This window comes from Myotis daubentonii, chromosome 1 (assembly GCF_963259705.1).
Source record: "Myotis daubentonii chromosome 1, mMyoDau2.1, whole genome shotgun sequence".
NCBI classification, from domain to species: domain Eukaryota; kingdom Metazoa; phylum Chordata; class Mammalia; order Chiroptera; family Vespertilionidae; genus Myotis; species Myotis daubentonii.
Genome location: NC_081840.1, coordinates 36,602,631 through 36,620,762, shown reverse-complemented (window position 1 = coordinate 36,620,762; position 18,132 = coordinate 36,602,631). Strand labels below are relative to the sequence as shown.

Sequence of the window (18,132 nt, the reverse complement as noted above, 5' to 3'; positions counted from 1 at the left end):
CAGTATGTACCAATTTGGTTACGGTGAGGATTAAATGTGTGAATTTGTGTGAAGCCTGTATAATAGTGTCCGGCACATAATAAACATCCAGTCAGTGTTGTTATTATTAGCTACTGCACTCCTTGTATAAGGCTCTCACTCCATGGAGACTTATTGGAGGCCATACCACAGAGTTTATGTTTGACACTGGTTCTTTCTTTCTTTCTTTTTTTTAATATATTTGTATTGATATCGGAGAGGAAGGGAGAGGGAGTGAGAGTTAGAAACATCAATGATGAGAGAGAATCATTGATTGGCTGCCTCCTGCATGCTCCACCCTGGGAATCGAGCCCCCATCCTGGGCATGGGCCCTGACTGAGAACTGAACTGTGACCTTTTGAGCCACACCAGCTGGGCTTTTTTTTTTTAACAATCTAAAATAAAACTAAACTTTACATTTCCCATGCCTCTGCAAAGGAAGAAAAGTATTACCCATATTTTATCCTTAATTATAAGTAGAGAAAACTAAACAATGAAAAGTAAAATTTCACCCTAAAGGTGATGTTGCTCTCTCATCTGCCTTCCCCCCCCCCCCCGCCCCCTTCAGTCACCGAGCTGTTCGCTGTCATTCTCCCTGCAGTAACATGCAGGAGTAGAGGCCATTGGCCGAACTCCAGGCAGTGCATGCCCTTCAGATGCTCTAGTCTAGCAGCACAGCATTAAAGCATCCCGGGCTCAGCACAGGGTCTGGCACAGAGTAAACACTCACTGCTTATTCACTTATTCTAGGTGACTGAACATCAGCTTCTCTCCTGCCTTTTTGACCTCATCTCCTCCTGTCTCCAAATCTTCAACAAGACTTCTCTTTTTCAACTTTAAATTATGTATCCAATATTTCAAAACTTTCAGTGATCTCACCTAGGGTGAACTTCCTTATCTCCTTGTATCTCCTTGTCCCTTTCACTGTTCCTTGCTTACTTCAGTTAATGTATCTTCTTTGGCTGTGCTCTTCTTACTCATTTTTATCCCACACACAGTACCAAATATAACTCCCTCTTTACTTGAACATTTTGTTTACACTCAAATTGCCCTGCTTTCTCTTGCTTGGAATTACAGTTGTAGTTGACAATTTAGAGGTATTTCACAACCCACATCCCCTCTCTTCCAAAACTTGCTCCATAGTAGCTGTGTTTGAACTTCATGACCCTGCCCTTAACCCAGCTGACAGACCAAGGGTGTTTTTTAAAGTTTTAAGCCACTAAGTTTTGGGGGTATTTTCTTTTGCAGTAGTAAGTGATTTTATCATTATCCTCAAGAATTGCTTCATAAAATTTCCAATTGCGCATGAAAAATATACTTTGAGCTATAGACATTTCAACTGAATATACATATGATTTTATTACAAAATTATGGAATGCAAGAAACTTCCATAGGAATACACTGAATATGATGTATGGTATGTAACATATGGTAAGTCTATGATAAATACCAGAGAGTTTATAAATTTTAAAATGCCCAGAGAAGGAGGGAGAGGACAAGTGATTTGATTTTTAAGATTTTTTTTAAAACTAGTTTTTAGCATCTGCTGGTCTGGACATAGAAGAAAATACAGTTAAAAAATGCTTAACATGGAGAAAATGTTTATAATTTCATAGAGGAAATAAATTTGGTTCATTCAGTTAAGATTCTTTGGTGTATTTGTGGCTTGTTTTTGGTCAACTGTAAGTTCTTTCTGTCATATTGACTTTAGCCAATCACAGCATAAGGTCTGAACACAAGAGGGGAACGACCCCTAATATAATTGACCGGTCACCAGGCAAAAGAAAGGTTAATAGGAATATAATTTACAGGCAGGTGAACTTTTGTGAATTAACAGTTTTGATTTTTGTGGGCTTAATGTGTTTAATTCCCCCATTACTGCGATAAAGCTGCAACCTTGGTTTAACGTCTTTCCTAAGGAATGAAAAGTGTCATTTTGTCTTATTATTTCGCTTAGGGGAGTAGTTATAACTTCTACCTATCCGGTGTTCGTTCCTACTTTCATTGTTAACCGGGAGGTCAGTTCCATCTGTGCTGAGCTGTGTGTATCAGCGTGCCCTTGAATGTCCTGTGTGAACTGGCACGTGGTAATGGAGATGAGGTCACTGCGGCATGTGCTGGTTTTGCAGCAAAACATACCCTGTGCAGTTGCAATGGCTGAATGTAAAAGATTATGCAAAGGTAAGAATAAAACAAGTGCATTCAGTGTCATTTAAGGCAAATGGACAGTCATAAGCAACTTGGAGATGGATGAAACATTAGATCAAAAGCTGAGACCTAGCTTCCTGATACCAGCTCATCTTTTAGTACTTCCCTCATAGAATGATGCTACTGTACAGCCCTTGACAGTTTAGAAAGCACTTTCATTTGGGTTCACTTCTTATTTAGGTTCCGAGGTCCTAGTTGCTACAACTGGGACATTTCACAACGAGCAGGAAAGTTACAGATTGTGCAGACTCTGCAGCCAGAGTCCCACACCCTCCCTCACTGTCCCTCATTCTGACAACAGGATTTTTTACCTCCCGAGTGGGAGCCTCTGGGACTCCTGGTCTCTTGTTGCCTTACTTGCAGCTGTGCCACTTGCTCTATCTATCACCATGCCTTAACAGAATAGGTCCTAAATAGATATTTATCAAATTGATTTATTATCACTGGGCTGCACAAAACGAGTACAAGAGCTTTCAGCACATATTTATTAATTCATTATTTAATATTGGCACATCCTCCCTCCCACAATATTACTTCTGTAGTTTTATTAAAAAATGATAATACTTTACGTGTTTTAATACTTTGTAGTATACAAGTTACTGTCACATGCATTAGCTCATTTAATTTTCTCAAAAATCCTTGTGGGATAAATAGGCAGGATATTATTATTCCAGTTTCACAGATGAAATAACTGAGGCAGGTATAAGGAGATTGGGATGTAGAACTAAGGTCTCTCTGTCTCCTAAACTAGCCCTTTCTCCACTCTTTAGGATGCCTTTTTCCTGCCTGTTTAACCTCTTTCCTTGAATCCCCATCTCAGTGGTGAATGAGAGTAGGGAGGCCCTCTTCTAGGACTATCTCATTGCTACAAGTTCTCTTCACTGTTTGTAGTGACTCTGGCCTTGGGCTAAGAATGTAAAAATAAATTCTTTTATTAAAAAATCACTAATCAACACATATGTAATAACTTAATAAAGAAAAAATCACTAATCATGTAGCTTCTAAAATGTGTATCTTGATTTCAGCAAAGGGTTTTATGATCCTACTAGAGGCCTGGTGCATGAAATTTGTGCACTGGGGGGGGGTGTTGTCCCTCAGCCCAGCCTGCACCCCCTCCAATCTGGGACCCCTTGGAGGATGTCCAACTGTCCCTGTGGATTGGGCCTAAACTGGCAGTTGGACATCCCTCTCACTATCTGGGACTGCTGGCTCCCAGATGCCCACGTCCCTGCCTGCTTGATTGCTCTTAACTGCTTCTGCCTGCCAGCCTGATCACCCCTAACCACTCCCCTGCTGACGTGATCAACATCTAACTGCTCCCCTGCCAGCCCGATTGCCCCCAACTGCTCTCCCCTGCTGGCCTGATCACCCACAACTGCCCTCCCTTGCCAGCCATCTTGTGGTTGTGGGCACTGCCATCTTTAGGGTGGGGCAGTCATTCAGCATATTCTCTCCTTATTCGCTGTGGGCACCACCATCTTTGTGATGGCCTGAGGGTCAATTACCATATTCCCTCTTTATTAGATAGGATGATACTTATGTAGATAAAGTTACTATTAGATTTTATTTTATTATTGTTTCAATAACAATACCCAACTCTACAGTGACTTCCACTATCAAAGAGAAGAACATCAAATGTTCACAGCATTACCCTGGTGCCCTGTATGATGTGGCTCCTACCGACCTCTCTAACCTTATCTTATATCCCTTTCCTGCTCATTCAGTAAACTCCAGCAACATGGAGTTCGTTTTGTTCCTAACATATGCCAAGCTCTTTGCTACCTTAGGGCATTCGTACTTGTTAAACCTGCTGGGTGGAATATCGTCGAATCCCTCAAATCTCACACAGGTGAAACTCACACAGGTCAGTCAGTCATCTGCTCAAGGGCTTCTTGAAGGGTCTTTTCCTGGACTCCTTATTGAGTCAAAAAGGCTAAGTATAGGATAGTGTATATAGCGGGCGGCATTTCTCTTTGAGATTATTTATAAAAACAAACACACACAGAGAATAGCACGGGAAACATTCACAAGAAATTGATAACAGTGGTTTCCACTAGGGAGAACTGCAGGATGAAAGGTGGATTAAGAGAATTTTCACTCTTTTGTATTATTTGAATTGCTTATCATCTGTGTTAATACCTATTAAAATAACTAAAGCCTCTTTAAAAGAATGAGAAAAAGAACTCATTGAATTATTCAAACTTTATAAATTGAAAATGTAACAAGAATAAATATTTAATATTTCACTTAGATTCAATAATTCAATTGTACAGGTCCTGGTGAAATGGACCCTACTTAAAAGCAGTTCATCTGAGAAAAACCTAAGATTTATTGACCACAAGTTCAATACGACCCAACCATGTGGCTATTTAAAAAAGTAAATGCATCCACCCAACAGCAGCAGAACACACACCCTCCTCAAGCGCACAGGTAACATTCTTCAGGAGAGATCACATGTTTGGTCACAAAACAAGTCTTAACAAAGATGAGAAGACTGAAATCATACCAAGCATTTTTTCTGATCACAATTGAATGAAACTAGAAATCAATAGTAAGGAAAATTAGAAACTTGAAAAACGCTGTATGCAGAAATTAAACCCACACTCTTGAACAATCAATGGATCAAAGAAAAAAATCAAAAGAAAATTAGAAAATACCTTGAGACCAATGAAAATATGTACAATGTACCTTACGGGAAGCAGAAAAAGCCGAACTAAGAGGAAACGTGGTAGTGATAAATTCCTATATTAAAAAAGAAGTAGGAGCTCTAGCTGGTTTGGCTCAGTGGATAGAGTGTCGGCCTGCGGATCAAAGGGTCCCGGGTTTGATTCTGGTCGAGGACACGTACTTTGGTTGCAGGCTCCTCCCCGGCCCTGGCCCTGGTCAGGGCTTGTGCAAGAGGCAACCAATGGATGTGCTTCTCTAACATTGATGTTTCTCTCTTCCACTCTCCCTAAAAATCCATGGAAAAATATCCTTGGGTGAGGATTAACAACAACAACAACAACAACAAAAAGTAGGATCTCAAATAACCTAACTCTGCACCTCAAGGAACTAGAATAAGAACAAACTAAGCCCAAGGTTAGCAGAAGGAAGAAATAAAGCTTAGAGCAGAAATATAGAAAATAGAAAAAGACTAGAAAAATCAACAAAACAGGATTGGGTAAAAAAACATGGCATTTACATGCAATGAAATATTATTCATCCATAAAAAGAATAAAATCTTGTCATATGCTACAATGTGGAAGAACTTGAGGACAATTTGCTAAAGAAGACAGAAGGACAGATACTGCATGATTCCACTTATATGAGTTATGTAAAATAGTCAAATTCATGGAAGTAGAATGTACAATGTTGGTTGCTAGGGGCTGGGGAAAGGGAGAAATGGAGTTGCTGTGCAATGGGTATAAAGTTTCAGTCACGCAAGATGAAAAAGTTCTAGATATCCATTGTACAATGTTATCCTTGAGTTAACAATACTCTTAAAAATTTGGTGAGGTTTGATCTTATGTTATGTATTTTTTACTACAATTAAAAAACTGAGTGCACCTCACAATAGCAATCAAAGAAATGCAAATAAAAAAATTACCACCTGTCAAATTAGTAAAGATTTTAAAATGCTGGTGATAGCTCCCTGAGGCAGGCTCTCCCATTTACTGCTAGTTACAGTATAAATTGGCAGGCACAGCCGTTTTTAAAAATGCTTTGGAAATATGCATCAAAGGGTCTTAGAAATGTTTATACCCTTTGATGTAATAACGTTACTTGTAGGAATCTGTCCTCATGCAGTAATAACAAATGCAAATATGTTTATTATTTATAAGACCAAAAATTAGAAATCTTCCAGACATTCCATAGGGGAATAGTTAATAAATGTTGATAAATACGATGAAACAACAAAAATGTTATGAAGTCTTAGAGACAAGAGAAAACTGCTCCGAATATAATATTAAGTGAAAAAATGCAGGATAAGAAACTGTGAATGCATCCAACAGACTGTCAAACTACAGTGGGAAGGCTGGGGAGGGTTGGGAGGCAGGAGTGGGGGGTGTAAGAGATCAACCAAAGGACTTGTATGCATGCATATAAGCATAACCAATGGGCACAAGACACGGGGGAGGGGGGTGTAGGGGAGGCCGGGAAATGTCAAGGTGCGGCAGGGGGGGTGGGGGGGGTGGGGAGGTGGGGGTCGGAAACATGTAATACTCTTTGTAATACTTTAAGCAATAAAAAAAAGAAAAAGAAATTGTGAATGGTGGTTATAGACAGTATTATCACTACTATGTCAACAATTAAAAATAAAAAAGATTAAGACCAAAAAATGTTATATGGGGGTTGTTTCTGGGTAATAAGACTATAGATGTCTGAAATAAGATTTTTAAAAAATCACCCCCTCCACATTTTCCAAATTTCTGACAAAGAGCTCATATTACTCTCCCAATCAAGAAAAACAGGTATAATTTAAAAATGAAATGTGATCTAGGTTTCATAAAAAAGATGATCAGTTTGTCCAAAAATATTTATTTTAATATATTACAAGACTAAATTACTCTTTAGTCTTCGCAAACATAAACATCTAGGTAGAATGCAGAGTGACCAAAAATTAGACTCTTCATCCCAAAAATACTACTGAAAGGTATTTGATTGATTTTTTTTAACGTATGATAAGATAAACATAAACTCTTTCACAAAATCTTTTAATTCTTACAAGGGGTAGACATAACAGAGAGAGAAATCAAGAGAAAACCTTACATTATTTATCTGTGTAGTAAACATATGCCCTTTTATTGTCCAAGAAACAGCATAAACTCCCCCTGGGGTGCCGTGGGTGGGTAATCCGATTCAGGAGAGTGGTTTAGGGGAGGCACAAGTGGAATGGCAAGCAGGGAGGAAAAAAGAGGGTCTGCCCTGGCAACCAGGTCGGCCAAACCCACTCTGGCTTTCAGTGGGTTGGCAGATGGCACAGCCAGATTGTCCCACCAGCCTGGAGCTACTAACTAAAACAATTACATTCAAGAAGAGATAAATTTATGCTACAATCAGATTCCTAATATTAGCTGAGGATGATGGGGTGATATTATAATTGGCTTAAGTTGTGAGCAAAAAAAACTCTAGTCAGGGATGGGCCGAGAAAAGTATAAGCTGGCATCCTTAAGGACCCAAAAACTGACTCTTTGAGAAAATCAAATTTATGTCCCACCACTCTGCTCTCCTTCCTGCCCTGCCATTTAATCTCAGATGAGGTATGTTCTTTTACCTTCACTTATATATAATTCCTTGAAATCAGAGAAAGCAAATTTGGGGAATTTGGGTTGAATCTAGAAAATATATATGATTTTGGTGGGCCATGGTGTGTGTGTGTGTGTGTGTGTGTGTGTGTATATATATATATATATATATATATATATATATATCCACACACAAATCACAAAACAAAAATCTTGAATAAGTTGACAACAGTTAAAAATTGAGAGATTTGTCATAAAAAGAAAGATTTGGGGCTTTTAAAAAATTAAATTTAGCATCGGTGAGTTGATATTGTCAAATGACAACAATAAGCTGGAGATGAGTGACATATGTCCCTTTCAGGTGTCATGGGCTCACCAATTTGCTGCAGTCCTCACTTAGCCCATTTGCCCATTTGCATTTCCATTCCTGGCCCCTGCACACATTCCTGAGGTTTTCATGTCTCAGTGATTTACAACACTGGTGCGCCAGCTCTGAGCTGCCTAGTATAAAAAGCTTCCTCTGATACAAAAGTCATCCCAAGCAAGTAACTCTGATAAAGACAGATCCAGTTAAGCACTATAAACGTGCTCAAAGATGTGCTGGGAAAGTAGAAAGAAAGATACCCCTCTGGAATTCAGGGGTGCCATGGGCAGGCAGTAGCATAAAGGGCCTTAAAGACTAGGACGTCTTATGGGAAACTCACAGCCTAGTGTTTGGAACTTAGTAGGAGGTTAATAAATGTTTGTTTCCATCCTCCTAAGAGCAGATGCAGAGCACAGCGAGGAGGAAATGGAGCCGAAACAGTGTAATGCAATGCACAAAAGCACAGCATGCCCAGAGAGAAGGAGGGAGGAAGTAATTGTAGCCCAGAGAGCAGTAGAAGCAACAGAACAAGCCTAGAGAAGTTAGAATGACAGAGCCAGGTACTATAATAACGGGGACTGCATAATTGTGACATGATTCTGACAGATCTTTGCTAGCCACACATCCATATGGTAAGCAGGAGCATAGAGTAGATAGATGAAAACAGCATGAAGCAAGCAGAAAACCAGCCAGAAATTCACACCAAGACACTGGTCATGGGAAAAAATTCAACGCTTTTATGAAAGATTGTTGATGAAAACTATAACCATATGTATAAAAATACAGAGAATAGGTAACTTTTGCAGAATAGCTATATTTAGTTGAAGAATAGAATTTCTATGCTTAGCTGAAATAAGTTGTTAAAAATTATGTTTGGTATTGTCTTGGGCTCACCTTTGGTGAAGCTTTAGTTACTTTGGAATCATTTATTTCTAAAGCCTCAATTTAAAACAATAGTTACTAAGTGAAGGACAATTTCCTGAAGCATCATGTCACTACAGTAATGACCTGTCAGAGAATGTTAGACAAAGGGTGCTGGAATGCGGGCTGGAAGGTTATAGATGCAATTCTTTTCTTCCCGGCCCTTTCTTAGGGTCATAGCCAACCAGTCACTGTTTATGCATACGGTAGCTTTTGCAGTATTTATTTCTTTAAATATTTAATAGTCTTGAGAGACAGTGACTGGCAGTAATATGTAGAGTTTCTAGCATGTTTTGAATGCTTAATAAATGGTAACAATAAAATCCTGCATGATGAAAACAGCAGTCAGTACACCTATGACACTCTAAACTATTTCAAAGCCATAGAAATAACTATTTAGAAAAGTATAAAAAGCAAACATAGTGCATTGACTAGAGTAATAAAGGAACATTTTATATTCACTAAAAAGTTCACCCAGGTAATTTCCTCTTAAGGAATTGAGGGAAAGTATGGGAAAAGTGGATAGAGCATGGATTTAAAAATAAAACAAAAACACAACAAACTTTTTTTTTTTTAAACCATGTGGAAACCTGCTGTGGACGAACCCGGGAGCTCCATCCTGTACAGTGGCGGGGTGCTCCCAGCGCCTTCAAAACCCCCTCTAATGCAGCACCCACTGCACAGCCCCCCCACTTTTTAGACATCTTCAAGTTCGGGAGGAGTTCGGCTCTGGGAGCGGAAGCACGCGGGTGGCGGGTGCGTGTGTGCGACACCCCCAGACGTGAGCCGGGACCCCGTGACTCCGGGAAACAAACGCCCTCACCCCGAGAGGAAGTTCCTTATGACGCCTCAGCCGGGAACTCGGTTACCTGGGAGCCTGGCCGCCGCCGTCGGCATCCGGCGCCGCCCGAATCGGCCCGAGAACTCCTTTAAGTTTAGGGAGGGCAGCGAGGAGGGAAAAACAGAACTGCTCCTTTAAGAACTTCCTTTCCCTTTTACTCTATGTTTACATAACACGGGGGCCGAGCCGCCGCGGGCCCGGCGGGGGAAGGCGGGGAGTGGGCGCGGGAGGCCCCACGCGCCGGGGGCGGGGGCGCCGCGCGGGCCGGGGATGCCGCTTCCCGGCGGGGGGCGGGGCGGCTCCCACCTGCCCGCGCGGCGGGGCGGCTCCGCGGTCCTGCCCCCGCCCCTCCCCCGCCGCTGCCCCCGCCCTCCCGCCCGCGCTGGTTCCCTTCCTCCCTCCCGCGGGGCTTCGGCGGCGGCGTTCGGCGCGGGCAGGTCCCCCTGCTGCCCGGTCCCATTCGTTGCCTCGTCTCCGGCTCGGGGCGGCCGCGACTCGCGGAGCTCCCGGGAGCCCGGCGGGGCAGCCGCGCAGCCACGACGGAGCAGCCTCGGGACTGGCCGCCCCGCGCCCCCTTCGCCGCCGTGCCCTTCCCCGGCGCGCTCACCCCCTTCTCGGGATGGGATTGTAGCGGCGGCGCGGACTCGGCGGGGATCGCGGCGGAGGAGGCGGCGGCGGCCGAGCGGGGCTCCATGTTTTCCCCCGGCCAGGAGGAGCACTGCGCCCCCAACAAGGAGCCGGTGAAATACGGGGAGCTGGTGGTCCTGGGGTGAGTTCGGGCATCCCCGACCTCGGGGCGCCGGGGGCGGTTGGCAGGCGCTCCGGGCTGGGTGGCCGCCGGGCGCCCGCATCCCGGAGCGGGGCCGGTGTGGGGCTCGGGCGCTGTCTGGGGACCCCGGAGCGCTCTCTGGGGACCCCGAGGCTCTCTCTGGGGACTCCGGGGCGCTGGGGACGGCGGGAGCGGCTCGGGAAGCTGGGACGGCGGCCGCTGAGGCGGGAGCCAGGATGCGCTCTCCGCACGGCGGACGACGGCAGAGGGAGTCGGGGAGCGGGGCCGCCCCCGGGAGGCGGCGGCGGGGACTGGGGCGACCCCACGCTCCGCGGGGCGCGGGGCTGGGGGACGGAGCCTGTGGTCAAACCGCGGGGGCAGGAGCTCGACTTCCCCGAGCGCGCCGGGCCGCGGGGGGTCGGCAGGGGTCGGGGCTGAACGGCCACCGTCTCGGGCTCTTCGCTGTGTCGCAGGAGACCCCCCGATGGGCGGAACGGAGAGGCCCGGAGGCCCGGCCCCCGAACCCGGGTCCCCGCTCTCCGTGGGCCGAGGCCCCGGCTCGGCCGCTGCCCGGGGCTGAGTGCGCGGTGGCGTCCGCGGGCAGCCCCGCATATTGTTATGGTGACCGCGCGGCCGCCGCAGCCGCGGGCGTGAACTGTCTGTGACCCGGCGGGCGGGCGGGCCCTGGTTTGTCCGCGCCGGGGCGTCCCGGAGGGGCAGGGACGCGGCGTCCCCGGCCGCACCCCCTCGGTCCCTCCGCCCCTGGCCGCGGCCGCGCAGATGTCCTCGGGGCGGCGGGGAGCTCGCCAGCCTCGCCCGCCGCGCCTCCCTCTCCGCTGGTGAAAACCACATTGGAAGATAGTCATTATCTGCGATCGTTAAACGGCAGCAATTAGAGACTTCATCCACTTCCTGAGTTTCCTGGTGACATTTCTATTGTTTACCCTTCCCACCCCGGGAGGGAGGCTTCGCGGGATGGAAGCCGGATCCAGGGGGCAGTGAATGGGGAGCGGAATGGAGACTGGGAAGTGCGGGACACTCGGGGGAAGGGGTGACCCAGTGGGTTGAGGACTGCAGGAGAAAGGATTATTTTTTTGCCCCCTTTGGATGTGTCACCCCCGGGCACCCGCGCTTTTGTCCTCCTCTGTTGAAAGACCTGTATTCAGAACATCCTGGGTGCTCATAAGTAGGGTTCGCACACATGTGAGAAATCGTGGGTACGGGAAAACTCAGAACTCCGAAAAAAGTGTTTGGTAACTGAACACCTTGAAGTAAGTGCCGACTTAAAAATAACTGTAGAGAGAATTTTTGAGAGAAGCTTCCAGATACAGCGCAGCCCGAAGTTGTCTAGTCCTCCTCACTTGGTTGCTACAGTATTAAGTGCAACATGATTGGAAACCTCTCGGCCTCTTTTGAAGCTGTGCGCAGGGAAGCGTTTTTTCTCACCTGCAACCAATTGCACTTAAAAGACAGATGTTAGGGTTCACTGGGAGGAGGGAGGGATGACAGGAAAAAAGCCAGAGTTTAGCTTGTCTTATGTAACCTCCAGCCCAACCTAATTTTGTGGAGTTTGGTTTTGTTTCTGTGGCTGGCTTCAAAGTATGTTTAACATTGTGAACCTGACAGGAAAGATTAACTTACGCCAGAACTTTATTTCATTATTTCCTTTTGAGGAAATCATTGCTGAGATCTTTTAGAAAAAGCAATGTGTGAGTGGGCCTGGAGAGGTTTTGTGTTCATAGCTGGAAGTGCAGGGCATTTCAAAGCCCTGAAAAGGATTTATAACCTGGATTGTCCTGGTATCACAGGCTTATGCTAAAGCAGGCTATGTAAATGCATGGCCAATTGCCTGTGCTCTGTTCTTTACTAATGCTTTTCTGGAAGACTCTGAGTATGATATAATTGCCACTTACCAGACACTCAGCAGTTATGTATGCACCTACTATGTGCCAGCACTCTGTAGGCATTGAGGATTAGCAGTGAACAAGGAGCTTTCATTGTAGTGTGGTGTGGCAGGCATAAACAGAAAAAAACCCCACATGTAAACAAATGAATAATAAATGACAATCGGGTTGCCAAGTGCTCAACAGAAGTGGGTTAACTTAGGAAATGTCTGCTTTAGGCAGGTATTGAGATCTTTAGCTAGGTCAGGGCAGGTCTCTGAGGAAGTGAACTGTGAGTTGAGACCAGACTGCTAAGAAGATGCCAGTTTGGTTTTGAATACTTGAGAGGAATTATGGTATTTTCCTTTTCTTTTTTGAGAGTAGGTTTTTGACTTTCTAGCAGTGTTGAACACATTGAAGAATGCTGGGCGGGGAAGTGGGGGGAGTGAGACGATAGGTAAGAGTTTTAAAAAACCCTTAGGACTTGAAACAGTGCCTTCCCTCATAAAACAAAACAGTCAAATAAACATTAATATCGACTTTGCATGCCTGAGCATCTAGGACATAATATTGGTAAATAGAGAATTTCTAGTAGATTTTCTTATTGATAAAATTAATCTTGAGATCCCCAAATGCTCAATATTCATAGAAGCTTTTGCTTATAACATGCAGTACCTTCTTTTTTGGAAGCTGTTGTGTGATACTCGTTTTTTGTTCTAAGTTTCATAGTAAAATGTCACTGGAGTGCAGACCGAGGAACTATATATGTATCTATCTGTGAGGAGCTATATTATATGTGTGTCTATGTCCATATAGAAATCTTTCTGTGTCTTTTCATTTGTTACACAATATTAAGGGAATTTCCAGGTAGGTAGGATTTTAGTATGGTCATCGCTTTCTTGGCAGGTAAGTGGAATTTACTTATTTCATGACTCCAACCAGAAAATGTATCATAGTCACAACTCTTTGTTGTGTCCGTGACGGAATTAGAGGTAGAGAAAATGATTGGTCTGTCACTGGTTTAAACCAGGCGACACTGTGAAAGTTGGGGAAGTGTGTCAGGATTTGAGAGGCAGTCAGTGTAGTGGGAAGACCATGAAGGTAATGGTCAGGAGACCTGGGTTTTATTCCTGCTTTCTTGCAGACTGGCTTTGTGGTATTGGCTTAGTCCCCCACTTCGTCTCTGTTTGTTTAGTACTAATGACATATGATCAACAGCCTTCCTGGTCTGTATCCTGTAATATTGCTCATTGTCTGAAAAGTGGAAAATATGTAATTAACATATTCTAGGTAACCCGGCTTATGTTGATTCTGTATATTCGTGAGCTGATGGTGCTAGAATTTGAATGGGAACTTCGTTTAAAAAGCAGAAAAGACCAACACTGTGATTGCTTTTTATGAAGTAGATATACAAGACTTTTTTTTTTTTTTTTTAGTTGTAGTGGTATACATATATATGGCTCACTGGTGTTAGGTTATACACGAGGGCATTTAAATTTGGTAAAATTTTCTGTTCCATGTTTACGAAAGGCATTGGTGTTTTGAAATTAAGTAGGCTGAAATAGCTAGAATAAGGAAGAGATAATCTGATAGAATTTTAAAACTGAAAAGAGCCTAAGAAATTATATATGTTTAGCCGTTTTATTTTGCTGACGGAGAAACTGAGGCTCTAGGAAGGAAGGAGATTTTTTTCAAGTTCATAGCTGAGCTGGGCACTACATTGCCAGGTCAGTTCAGTGCTGTCAGTTCCTCAGAGCTTCACGGTTTTATTGTAAATTGCATGAGGGGAACTGAATCTCTTTTGGATTCAATTTGAAGCATGTAGTGCTCTTGCTGACTAATGGCCCTTCATGGTTTTTGGGAAAATATTGCTTATACTTTTAGTTTTTCTAACCTCACCGTTGAATGGATAGTGTATTTTTGCAAGGCTTTACTTTTCATTTGATGTTTCACAAATGTATTTTTATTGGCTCTTTCAACCGAGGGTTTTTAACCTAGGGTCCACAGATGCAATCCAGGGAGTCCTTGAACATGGATGGGGGAAAATGGCATCTCTGTTTTCACGATAACTCAAACTGAAATTTAGCATTTCACTAAGTTATGGGAACAGGCAACAAGCAGACTTGCTGCTAGATTTGCTACTTACTGCATGAATACAGAATACAAATACTGCTTTACCACAATTTAAAACTATCTTGATAACTGAGTAGAATCGACTTCACTTGTTATCCTTTGCATTTTACTTTATGCCCTTAAAACATTTTTCTTAGAAGGGCTCAGCAGGTTTTACCAGACTGCCAGTGGGATCCTTGGCACAAAGATGGGTTAAAAACCTCTACAAATGAAGGCTTATGCATAGGACAGACAACCAAGTATTTTAGTAGAAACTGACCAAGGCCCACATAAAGGTCAGGGAGTACCTGCCTTTTTTCCTTTGGATGGTGCAGCATTCTGTCAAAGAAGACAAAGAGGACTGTTGCTTGAAGAGTTTATGATCTTTTCTTCTTTTAATAAGCAGCTCCTGATGTCTATGTGCTGTTTTTGTTTTAACCTTGGCACTTTGCCTTAACTCCCCCTCCTTTGGAGTAATAAGAAACCTTAAAATATTCTCTAACACTTTCCCTTTTCTCATCCTCTCTAATTTGGGCCCAAAGACATCAGACCCTACTATCCTTTCTAAACTAAAAGAGGCCCTTGATTTTTTTTTTTTTAATAAAACAAAACCTTTACTGTCTGTCACTCAGTGTCTCTTGGCGTGTGGGGTGATCTGAAGAGCTCAGATCTGTTGGTGTGGATGGAGTGTCTAATTCTGTAGGCTGTTATGGGTCATGATGTTCCAGCTTTGGGTTGCTATATATTCCTTTACTAACTTTAGCCTTGTTTGGGGTGTGTGGCTGTCTGTATGGTTTCTTGTCTGGCTTGCTCAGATTTGTTTCTCTAATACACCAAGACTGAAATCTTCACTAGGACTTTTCATTTTGGGTTGTATTTTATCATGCAAGCAATATTGGGGGATGTTTTATGTAAACAAAAATAAAAACCAGGTTGATTCAGGTCTTAGCAACTTTACCAAACATGTTTTATGCATAAGATAAAGCTCGTACACAGAAAACACCAACAAACTAAAAAACATACCAGTTGCTATATTTGAGGGAGACTAACATTGTCACTTTGGGCAGTGGTTTTGTATCTGCTGTGTGGGGATCAGCAGTGGTCTCCCTAAAGTATGCATGTGAAGCTATAGATTGGCTTTTGAATGGAGACCACAGCAACTTTGTGGACTTCATTGGTATGGGAGAAAAAGGTATTTTTAACCTCTTTCAACTTAATTAAAGGCTTCTCCAGGGGTGTGCAGAACCTGTTTTATAAAAAGAAAGTGAGGGTAAGAATGATTCCATTATTAGTTCTTATTAGACTTATTGTCACCTTCATCTTTTGGAAAATAAAATGAGAGCTGAAAGTGCTTCATATTTCTTATTTTATCTGAATCAGCCATTCTCAACCACCATCCCAACTACCTCATATGTGATGATTAATTTTGAGGTGACCAGTAATTTATGATAAGTAATAAATGATAAAGTATAGGATCTTTCAAATGACAGAGATGTCCTTTTAATAATGTCATTTTTTTTTTTTTTACCCACTGCATTCTGATATGTTTTCTCAAGTGGGAGAGAAAGGGGTAGAGTTACATTAGGCAAGCCAGGAGTTTACTCATTCAACAAATATTTATTGCGTGTGTACTCTTCCGCACATGGGGAATACTAGTATAGCTAGACAAGCCGATGTTTCCTTCCCTCGTCAATTGCTATTTTATTCTTGTCACAGCCTCTTAGTGAAGAGCCATTACTGATATACAATTCATTAATGTATTCCACTAATATATGAGCACCTATATTCCGTGTTCAGATGCAGCGGTGAGTAAGGCAGGGCTGGTTGTTTTCTGTGGAGCCTACATTTCAGTTAGGGAGAGAGAAAGCAATTTAGAGCATAAGCTATGATGGGGGACACATTAGCAGGGCCATCTAACCCTGTGCCAAGATAAGAGGACAGTGGCCTGTGGAGGTGAGAGAGAGGGTGCTGGAGGAAGAGGAGACCTTATTCTAAGACCTAGAGGTGCGTGCTTCTAATGCTCCTCTGAGGACCAGAGAAGAGGGGTTGAATGAACTAGTCAGAGAGATGAGAATGGGGGGGACAGGTCATGAAAGGCTTATCAGTCATTGGAAGGATTTGGGATTTTATCTTAAGGGCATGGGAGACTGTAGCTGGTTTTCAGCACTGAAACGGGAGTGGGAAAAACAAAGAGGAATGTAGTGGGAAGTGGAGGGAGAAGCTGAGGCTGAGGCCCCAGAGGCAGGCAAAGAGGGAACCAGAATGTGAGCCAGCAGGGCAGCTGTCCTGGTTCCAGTTTCTGGTTCTGGTCCCCTGTGAGAGCTTGTTACAGCCCCTTCCCAGAGTTGTGTGTGGTGGGCCATTTGGTCATTCAGTGGCCAGCACTGCCCTAGGCACTGGGCCACATACAGCAGCAAATGAGATAGACTATGACCCTCTCTGCGTGGATGGTGACAGTTGAGCCAGCAAACGGGTAGATAAAACATTTAATCTCAGAAAGTGCTGTGAGGAAAATAAAGCTGGATAAAGGGGAAGAAGGTGATTGGGTGGGCAGGAGTGGGACTAATGGGGTAAAGTGCTAGGGATAAGGTAGTGGGAGGGGGCTTATAGACAGAATACTCAGGAAAAGCTTTTCTGAGAAAATAGCCCTATGTCCTCTGGGAGCACCCACCTTTTAAAAAATTTTATTTACTTTTTTTCTGTTTAAGCCACCCTGCGTGGGTTCTGCTCCTACAACCAAAGAATTCCAAGTTTTCCATTAGTAAAGGAAGCAAATCTATACACAGTTTACCAAAGGGAAAATAGAAGTGTGAACAAACATAGGACATGTATTTAATATCTCTAGATACAAACAGGGTTCCATCCACTGTGCTGCTTGCCACGTGCCTGGAGTGATAATTGCATTCCACCAGAGTTCATTGAAGCTGTCCAGGCTTTCTTTTGAAGTTTGCTCTTTGAGGCCAGGGACCCTTAAAGTGTGGGATTCTTCTTTCCAGGTGCATGGTAGGCACTTACCAATTGTCTCGAAGGAATGGATTTCTGTGGCACACTCCAGTGCTCTTCTTGGCACCGCACGGAGGTGTCTCTGGGGCAAAGGAACGCGATTCCGTAGCACAGCTGCAGCTTTCTAAACAATCCTCCCAATCCTACGGGCCCACGTTGTCTCAGGCTCCCTGCAGTACTAACCACCTCCTTTACTGACATCAGATACTCCAGTTCCAACCTTTGTTTGTTGTCCTTCTTATCAGTCGCCTAACAGTCATTTTGTCACCTGCAGAAAGTTCTGCTTTGAAGGGAAGCAGGCCATCTGTTCTGACTCCACCAGCTGCTCCGAGCTGCATTGCGGTGCACCATGGTGGCGTTGAAAGGCTGTGGTCATTAGTGCCTGTTAATGATGGCTGGAGATACTATGGGATTCAGCCTCTTGGATGACAAACCTAATACATATGCATCAGGGGTATTTTCAGTGGCAGGTTTTAAGACTATTGCAAGTCTTTATTGAGGTTTTCGTTCCAGCCGTCCACTTAATGCTTCTCACTCTCAAACACTTAACTCTGTTTGTTCCCTGCTTTTCTGCTTGTGCAGAATCTGTTTTCAGGACAAGAATCTTTATTTCAAGCTTTGTACTTCCATTCTCATTAATGCTGGTTTAACAGAATCCAACCAAAGCAGGCAGTTGCATGTTGTACACCTAGGCTTTCGATAGAAAACGGTTGTTCCCTATTACCAAACCCCTCAGGGGAGCCTCAGAAGTCCCTCCTCCTTTCCCGTCCTTCCCTGGCCTTCTT

At 43.8% G+C, this 18,132-nt stretch overlaps 2 protein-coding genes across 9 annotated transcripts in view; both read left to right on the top strand.

Annotated features, from left to right (window-relative positions):
- The window catches only part of KTN1 (kinectin 1), a 568,362-nt gene that overhangs the window by 419,914 nt on the left and 130,316 nt on the right, over positions 1-18,132 (top strand). The window lies entirely within an intron of this gene.
- Positions 9,956-18,132, top strand: part of PELI2 (pellino E3 ubiquitin protein ligase family member 2) — a 183,843-nt gene continuing 175,666 nt past the window's right edge. Inside the window, exon 1 of one of the 2 annotated variants that reach the window (XM_059695258.1) lies at positions 9,956-10,349. In XM_059695258.1, the coding sequence (XP_059551241.1) occupies positions 10,273-10,349 (77 nt within the window). In that variant the 5' untranslated portion in view covers positions 9,956-10,272. The remainder of the gene's footprint in view (positions 10,350-18,132) is intronic. The other variant, XM_059695251.1, reaches the window with a different exon arrangement.